At 52.7% G+C, this 9,022-nt stretch overlaps 1 protein-coding gene across 1 annotated transcript; it reads left to right on the top strand.

Moving 5' to 3' along the window:
* The first annotated feature begins 615 nt into the window (after positions 1-615).
* PRDM13 (PR/SET domain 13) lies at positions 616-8,693 on the top strand. Its single transcript, XM_002929704.3, has 4 exons — positions 616-759; positions 2,224-2,355; positions 2,654-2,774; positions 6,635-8,693. The coding sequence occupies exons 1-4, from the start codon at positions 616-618 to the stop codon at positions 8,386-8,388; spliced, it is 2,151 nt and encodes a 716-aa protein (XP_002929750.3). The 3' UTR covers positions 8,389-8,693.
* The last annotated feature ends 329 nt before the right edge of the window (positions 8,694-9,022 follow it).

Consider the following 9,022-nt stretch of genomic DNA (forward strand, 5'->3'; position numbering starts at 1 on the left):
CAATAAAGCCAAGGGGAGAGAATTAAAAATCTTTGAAGTAGGCCAAGGCTCAAAGGAATCAGCCAAGTAGACTTAAAGTAGTCACTTATTTCCCAAAACTGGTTTGTCGGCGAACAATAAAAGGAAGTAAAATTTATGGAGAAATTATACAGTGGATTTGTCACTTAAAATATCGTAACTGTCTCGAGGACAATACCCCATGCTGAGGATTAATGGTCCCGCCGGACCTTTGATTCACCAGCGCCTTTTCTTCGCCCTTGACAAATTGGATTTTTAGGAATGGGAAGGTCGCCTGGACCATTGTGCGCCAGCCATTCAGAGGCCTCGATTATGCAGAGGGCTGAGGGAACCACTCCATGTGACCCTCTCGGGTGGGACTCTGCAGCTGCTCCGCAGAGCAACTCTCTCACCAAACTCCGCGCCCTTGCGCTCGCGGTGCCAAAAGGCGCCCGCCCCAATTGAAAAGGCGCAGTGCATGCCCGCCCGCGTCACTCCGCGGGCGGAGGACGCGCGTCCGGGTGCGGCTCCCTGGCTCGCGCTCGGCTCCGGCTCTGTCACTAGCGCCCTTCGGAGGACCTGGCGCACCCGAGCGCCTGCCTGGCGGCGGCGGCAGCAATGCACGGAACAGCCCGCGCTCCCGCCACCAGCGTGAGTGCCGACTGCTGCATCCCGGCCGGCCTGCGCCTCGGGCCGGTGCCCGGAACCTTCAAGCTGGGCAAGTACCTGTCAGACCGCAGGGAACCCGGGCCCAAGAAAAAGGTATTAGCCATTCCGACCTCCGCCCCCAGCCTTTCGCCTCCCTTTGCTCTGGCCCTGACAGGGGTAGATAGGGCAAGTGGAGGAAGGGGGTGATTGAGTCGTTACCTGCCAATTCTGCCGGGTGGCCGGGGCGGGGGGTAGACTCCGGTGTCCCCGCAAGTCGCATTAAGTGAGAGCTGCACGTGGGCCGAGCTGAGGGGAAAGGATGTGGCTGAGAGGGGACAGCCCCCCGGTGGGGTGCATGGGACTCTACGCGTCGGGACCACTCGGAACCCGCGGTTTCCCTGGACCTCTGGGGTTTCGTTCGCAGAGGCGTGGCGGGCCCCCGCCTCTCTGCAAACGCGTCTTTTCTCTGTTACACAACGCGCAGGGCGTTGAAGACTTTTCTTCCCTTCAACGCGTTAATTTAAGTCTTACATTTACCTTAATTTAATTTCATGTGTTCGGGGGGAAAAAAAACCAATCCTTGGGAAACTCTCAGTTCCCCCACCCCGCGGATGTCTGCTGGGGGTTTGGGGTAAATGGAGAGAGGGTGAAGAGCCAGGTGGTGGCTCCGACTAGGGCTTCGAGGGCGAGGAGCGCCCACCCGCGTGGGGCACGGGGTCCGCGCGCCCGCAGCCGGGCTTTGACAGTCCAGGGTCGCAACCGGCAGGCGTCGGGGCCAACCCGCCAGCTCTGACTCGCGGAACAGCGGACAGACCCCTGACCTCATGGGGGTTTTAAAGGCCCCCGCCCGCCCTGAGTCGTCCCGGCAGGCAAAGGTCGGCCCACGGGGACCGCGAGAAGAAGGCAGGAGTCCGGTGTGGGCGGCGGAGGGAGGACCTTAGCTTTGCCTAGTCGCTGCCGAGAGCTTTCTTGTAAGAAACTGCTCAGGCGCCCAGCCAGCGGGACCCACATCTGGCTCCTCACGTAATCATCCTTTAACCCAGCGGTCTAGAGCCTTCTTCTTTAAACGCGCTTTAACTGCTTTTAAATGGCCGGCGGTCCTGTGGCAGCTTTGTTCACACACTTTCACCGCGGGGCTCTCCAGCACCTCCGCACCTCGGTGCTGTGCAGCGAGCTTCGGGAGGCATGAGAGGGAGGTGGAGGAAACTGGGTTCTGGGGCTGACTTCGAAAGGTCTCTCCCCTGATATTCCGGCTGCTCTCAGAATGGCAGGAGCGAGAACTGGGGTGGGGATGGGGAACATCTAGGTACCAGACGCCCCCAGGCGCTCAGGGAGGATGCTCTCGCCTTTGGTATTGCCAAGATGCGGCGAGAGGGGGAACTGTTAATACCAGCCAGCCTCTTCTCCCTCCCTCAAGCAAGGGTCCTAGGAATGACCTTCCTCCCAGCAGCCCACAGCGGTCTGGCCAAAGTGAACACAACCATTTTCCTGAGTCGGGTGGGGTGTTGGATAAACTTTCCCTCTGGGTTGTGGGCCTGGCCGTGGCGCGGGGAAGAACGACCACTGCTTGTGTTGCAGGTGCGCATGGTGAGAGGGGAGCTGGTGGACGAGTCGGGGGGCTCTCCTCTGGAATGGATAGGGTTAATCCGGGCAGCCAGGAACCCCCAGGAACAGACTCTCGAAGCTATTGCAGACTTACCCGGAGGACAGGTACTGTGGGCTTCCCCCCCCCACTGCCAATTCTACCTACCTAACGGTTTCTGAGGTGGCCACCAATATCAAGAGCAAAGCGCTTTAGCTGGAGGTCTCATTTAAAGGTCCCAACAACCCTGTTAAGTAGATACTATTATTTTCCCCATTTGAAGAATGAGGGAAATGAGGTTCAGAGAGATCCAATAGATTTTCCAGGGTCACACAGCGGATCGAGCATTTGAACCTTTCCTTTTAGTTGTTTTTAGACCGATTACCCAGGAAATGACAGCAAGCTGTCCTGTTCCTTGTGTCCCAGATTTTCTACCGAGCTCTGCGAGATGTCCAGCCAGGGGAGGAGCTGACCGTGTGGTATTCCAACTCCTTAGCTCAGTGGTTCGACATCCCCACGATTGCAACTCCGACGCACGACGAGAAAGGTACCGCGTTGGAGAGGGCCTCCGGGCCAGCGCGGGTGGGTGAGAGTCCAGACCTTCTTCGGTCTTTGGACGCGACAGGGCCTTTCTCTCGAGCTGTGTAAAACTGAATTCACGCTCCCTGTCTGTGTAGGCAGAGAGGTGACGTCACCACTACCTCCTTAAAATCAACAGTAAAGGATAACAGCGACAATTAATCTGCTTCGCGATGGCAGGGGAAAAACTTTTTTTTTTTTTTAAGATTTATTTATTGAGAGAGAGAAAAAGTGGGGGGAGGGGCAGAGAGGAGAGAGAGAGAGAATCTCAACCAGACTCCCCGCTGAGCGAGGAGCCCCACACGGGGCTCCATCTCAAGATCCTGNCAAGATCCTGAGATCCTTTTTTTTTTTTTTTAAAGATTTTATTTATTTATTTGACAGAGATAGAGACAGCCAGCGAGAGAGGGAACACAAGCAGGGGGAATGGGAGAGGAAGAAGCAGGCTCATAGCAGAAGAGCCCGATGTGGGGGCTCGATCCCAGAACGCCGGGATCACGCCCTGAGCCGAAGGCAGATGCTTAACCGCTGTGCCACCCAGGCGCCCCGAGATCCTGAGATCTTGACCTGAGCCAAAGCGAAGAGCCTGGCGCTTAACCTACTGAGCCACGAAAATTATTCTTTATGAACTTCATGGGGGTCATCTTTTCCTATTACATACCCAGAGACAATAATTTACTCAATTAAGAATCAATAAAGAAGACTTAACATATTATTAATCACATCATGAGCTCCAAAAAGCATAATTCAAACCTGGAATGGTTTTAGAAGGTGGAGGGGTTCTCTTCACTGGTTTGAAGGAAAGTAATGTATTTCTACAGCATTTTAGAAGCATTACGGTACTTACAGCTGGTCAGTTGGCAGGTACTGAGGCCCTTCCATTTAAATGGTATTTATTCATTTCGCCCTCCCTACTTAAATTGAATCTGGGATGTATCCCAGTTTCTTCTCAGATTTATTTGATCCCTTCCAAAGCCAAGAGTGGATTTATGCAAATTAAGGGGCAGTAACTAAAGAGAAGAACATTTTCAAACCTTCCCTAGAACATTGAAGAACACTTTCTGTGAAAGAAAGCGGGGAGGTGCTAAAATAGTTAAGATCTTAAGACCTCCCTTTTAATTCACAAAGCCTCCAAGACTGTCTTTTTTCCTTGACAGTTGTTTTAGTTTGCAATTTCTCCTCATGACACAGTTACGTTTAAAGTCAACTCAATGAATGCTATGAAATCTTTAAGCATGCTCTTTTCCTGAATTGCCTGCCCAAGTCTCATCCCTTTAGAAAGAGGGTTAAATAAATTAATACAAATGTGAGCATTAAGAAACACTTCATGAATAAGACAGAATGAAGTTTATTCAGAGCCATGAATCACTTCACTTCAAAGTATCACTGTCTTGTGGGTAGATTTGTGAGTACAGTATTCATAAAACATTATCCTAAAGTAGTTTGTTCCTTGTATCACACTATATTAAATTCTCTTGTCAACGTCTTCCAGCAAAAGAGAAACATGATAAAAGCCCTGTAGCTGAGAACTCTCAAATCCGCCACTACAGGACAATTCTAACAGCTGCTGACCTTTAGGGGCCAGACATTTCTACACAGAACACCCCTCCTTAGGCACTCTCAAATAGTACAAAAGCAACTTGTTTGAGTGGTGGCCCTTGTGTTTTCATTTCAGCCAATTGAGCTTATAAACAGATGTCAGAATAGACACCATTTTCCTTTTGGGAATGTATGGGCTATTTTGAACCTGACTTCCCCACTTTTGATATGCCTGAAATCTTGGCAACCTCAGGGTTACACCAAGGAGAAGAGGCGAAGTCAGTTATGAAGTGTGTTTGATACTTTTGGCATAGGCTGGATTTCAGAGTCCAGAGAACATGTCAGTTGGTTAGGATAAACTGAAAAAGGAATATATTGAAACAGAGAACACATTTGCTTCACTCTTGAAAACAGAAAGAGATAAGGAGGGATGGCTGCTATTCTCCCAATATTGACTAACTCCAGTGGGTTTAAATTTCATGGTAAGCTTAAGGAAAGCATGGACCCTTTGTTTTAGGGATAAAGCGTACTTGGCTTTGCAATTGACTAGAGTCGTTCTGGGGCAGCCTCTGAAAACTTCTTTAAAAAGGGGTAATGAGAGGAAGGTGCTGAGACGGGAAGTTATTTAAGATATTAAATCAGCATACCCACTAAGAGAATCCAGGAACTCTCTCTCTTTTTTTTTTTTTCAAGGTTTATTTTGAAAGCTGTTCAATACAAGGTAACAGAGGTATTGAAATGATTTCATCTAAGTCTTCCGTAAACAATTAGGGTAGGTTCTCAGAGGCAAATCCTCTTCCCCTCCGCTTTTGCTTTCTGCTCTACTTTGGCTTCAGCTGAAATAAACAGATCCTTACTTGAACTTCCATCTTACTTATCTAGGGGGGCTACTTGCTTTATGCAAAGCCAAAAGTAAAATACACGAAGAGAGGAAGATCTGGAATTTCTTTCAGTTGTTTTTGTAGTGATGTTTTAGAAGTTTGAGCTCTTTGTGTACAAAAGTTTAAGCTGCTTGTGCACAAGGGGGGAGGGAATGTAACTTTTTCACTAAATTTAATGAGACAAGACATATTTGGGTACTTCTTGTGGCTCAACTAACTTCCTTCTCACAGACATCCTTCAGTATTATCAATCGATCCTAACATTAAAAATGAAACCCACTGCAAGATCACTATTCTGTGTCCAGATGTAACAAGCCCTTTTTAAGTGAAAATTAACTTGCACCATGTAATCAAAATCTGTTTCATACATGTGTCTCTTGATTGTGTTCCCAGACCCTGGCAAAATTAAAAAAACTAATGTTAATAATATTAAACACGAAAAAAGACTTGACACCAAAAACATATATACAGTTCCTGGTAGAGAATTGTATACTTATTAAAAGCTGAGTATCTCCATATATCTATATATGTTCATTTATTTCATAAAAAATAAACAATTTTTCCCAAGGACTTTATTATTAAGCCTGGATTCGTGTAGCTATCTAGGAGTTAATTACTCCAGGTGGAACAACTGACAAGATCATGCAACATCATCCTTCAGTTTTTAGACTCTCAGGACATAGGGCTTTTTCTTTTCTCTCATCAAATTAAATGGGGTTAAAGAGGAAATAAAGATACAAATAATTTTGAAGAATAGCAGATCATAGTCCCTATGTGGTCCTTCAGTTGGTCACGCTCCAGGAAAACCTCAGGCAAAATGTTTAAGCCTAGGAGGGGGTGGGAAGGGTGGGTAGTGGACATAAAAGGCATTGTTCTATGAAAAGGAATGATTACATATGGCCCATACATACAAGATATTGTCTCGCCTGGTAATGAGGCGCTCACGACCATTAGATTGGTCTTTGTTCAGTTTATCCAAACTCCTTGACATACGCCACCTATTCTGCAAACGCCAACAGATGGGCCCGGGCACAGCACAGCTTCAACACTTGATTTAAAGCAACAGCTGCTCTCTGTTCTGGTCTCTTCCCCGGCCAGTCTGCCTGAGCGCTGCCCTCCCAACGAAGATTTGCCGGAGGAAGTCTTCGTTGGAAAGGCACAGGTCACCCCTTTGGCCTCTGAGTAATCCCAGAGGATGGAGCTGGTGACAAAGTTGGCTTTTTGGGGCTTCTCGGAGTCCTTGCTACAGTGGGGCTACCGAACTAACTCACTTATTCGCTGGACCCAAGTATACTCCTGTTCCTCCTCATACAGCTAGTCAAAATCTGGGCTTTGCCTTGGGTGCGCTTTCTTTCCCTCTTGCTTGTTCGCCTCTGACGGGGTCGCTTTCCTACTCTTTCTCGCCCAGGGGAGGAGCGCTACATTTGCTGGTACTGCTGGAGGACGTTTAGATACCCCAACAGCCTTAAGGCCCACCTACGTTTTCACTGCGTGCTCAGCAGCGGCGGGGGCCGAGCCTACCTGCACCACGAGCATGCGGCTCGCCAAGGCGCTGCCCCGGCCGCCGATGGCCTTCACTTCTCTGCGAAACCCGCGGCGCCTGACTTTGCCGCAGCTGCCCCGCCTGGCACTCTGCGGTCCCACCCGCAGGCTCCACCGCCCCTCCAGGCCTGCGGAGCGCGGGAGAGCATTAAGCGCGAGGCCACCTCTGCGCCCTCCGCCGCTTCGCCGCCCCCGGCCAAGTGGGGGCAGTCCAAGAAGGGCAAGGAGCAGCCGGACCGCGCCCTGGACATGAGCGGGGCCGCCCGGGGACACGGCCACTTCCTCGGCATCGTGGGCGGCTCCCCAGCGGGGGGCGGCAGCCTGGCCTTCTACCCCGGAGTGCGCTCGGCTTTCAAGCCTGCGGGCTTGGCCAGGGCGGCCGCGGCCGCGCACGGCGACCCCTACCGGGAGGAGGGCGGCGGCAAACCGGGGTCCGGCCTGGCCTTAGGCAGGCTGCTGGGTGGGGGCCGGGCGGGCGGGCGCCCGGGAAGCGGGGAGAACCCCGCGGCGGGCAGCACGGGCCACCACCATCACCACCACGCGCACCACCACCATCACCACTCAAAGTGCTTGCTCGCGGGGGAACCGCCTCCGCCGCCTCCGCCGGGCCTACCCTGCCCGGGGGGCCTGCGCGGCTTTCCTCTGCTCCCTGCCCCCCCGGAAGAGGCGTCAGCCTTCAAGCATGTGGAGCGCGCCCAGCCCGCCGCGGCTGCGCTGCCGGGAGCGCGTTTCGCTCAGCTGCCCTCTGCGACCGGGCTGCCCGTCGAGCGCTGCGCGCTACCGGCCCTCGACGCGGGTGGGCTCAAAGCCTACCCCGGTGGCGAGTGCAGCCACCTGCCTGCCGTCATGCCGGCTTTTACCGTCTACAACGGGGAGCTGCTCTACGGCTCACCGGCCGCCGCCGCTTATTACCCGCTCAAACTGCACTTCGGCGGGCTGCTCAAGTATCCAGAGTCCATCTCCTACTTCAGCGGGCCTGCCGCGGCGGCGGCAGCGGCAGCAGCCGCTGCTCTAAGCCCTGCGGAGCTGGGTTCCTTGGCTAGTATCGACCGAGAGATCGCCATGCACACGCAGCAGCTGTCGGAGATGGCGGCCGGGAAAAACCGCGGCCGCCTGGACGCGGGGACGCTGCCACCAGCCGTTGTGGCAGCGGGTGGCCCTGGGGGTGGTGGCAGCGGAGGTGGCGGTGCGGGCAAGCCCAAGACCGGCCACTTGTGCCTCTACTGCGGCAAGCTGTACTCGCGCAAGTACGGGCTCAAGATTCACATGCGGACGCACACGGGCTACAAGCCGCTCAAGTGCAAAGTGTGCCTGCGGCCTTTCGGCGACCCCAGCAATCTGAACAAGCACATCCGGCTGCACGCCGAGGGCAACACCCCCTACCGCTGCGAGTTCTGCGGCAAGGTGCTGGTGCGCCGCCGGGACCTGGAGCGCCACGTCAAGTCCCGCCACCCCGGACAAAACCTGCTCGCCAAGGCGGGCGAGGGCCCAGGCGCAGAGGCTGACTACCTCCCGGAGCCTGGGGAGCCCAAGAGCGACAACGACAGCGATGTGGACGTCTGCTTCACCGACGACCAGAGCGACCCTGAGGCTGGAGGCGGCGGCGAGCGCGACTCGTAACGAGTCGTCTCGGGAAAGGGTGGGCTTGGGGTGAGGGTGGTTCTGTCTTGGGAGAAGAGAAACTCCTGGAGATGCGAAGGATCAGGTTGATCAAACCGTTTTTATTCTGATCGGGCGTCAGATTGGGAAGAGTGAGAGGTCCCAGGTCCGAAGCTTAAACTCAGAGCAAAGGCTTAGAAATGGCTCAAAGAAACCTGGTCTCCTGCACAGCCCGAGGGCGGCGGATCCCGGCGCGTCCTAGGCCCTTGGACTCCGCGGATAGGCCCTCCCACGAAACGCCCAGGAGGTCCACTCTCAAGGTTTAAGATCGCATTAACGTGAACTTCACAGCGTCCTTGAGGGCGCCGATTTTAACTGCCATATATTTTTAAATTGTTCTTTTCTGTGGAGGAAATCGTGCCTTTTGAAACGATGTTTTTGTGTGTGTGTTTCACATTAGCATTTCACGAAATAGACAAAACAGTAGTCACAACTAGGTAGATGTGACATCCACACATGTGTTTCCATTTCATCTCTTCTCGTGTCAAAGACTACGCTTTCCCGTATTGACTATATAGTGGTAGCAGGTGTACAAATTGGTCAAGTTGCAATTATTTATAAGAGAGTAATGACAAATGTAAAATATCTAAAGCAT

This window comes from Ailuropoda melanoleuca, chromosome 10 (assembly GCF_002007445.2).
Source record: "Ailuropoda melanoleuca isolate Jingjing chromosome 10, ASM200744v2, whole genome shotgun sequence".
Lineage (NCBI taxonomy): Eukaryota > Metazoa > Chordata > Mammalia > Carnivora > Ursidae > Ailuropoda > Ailuropoda melanoleuca.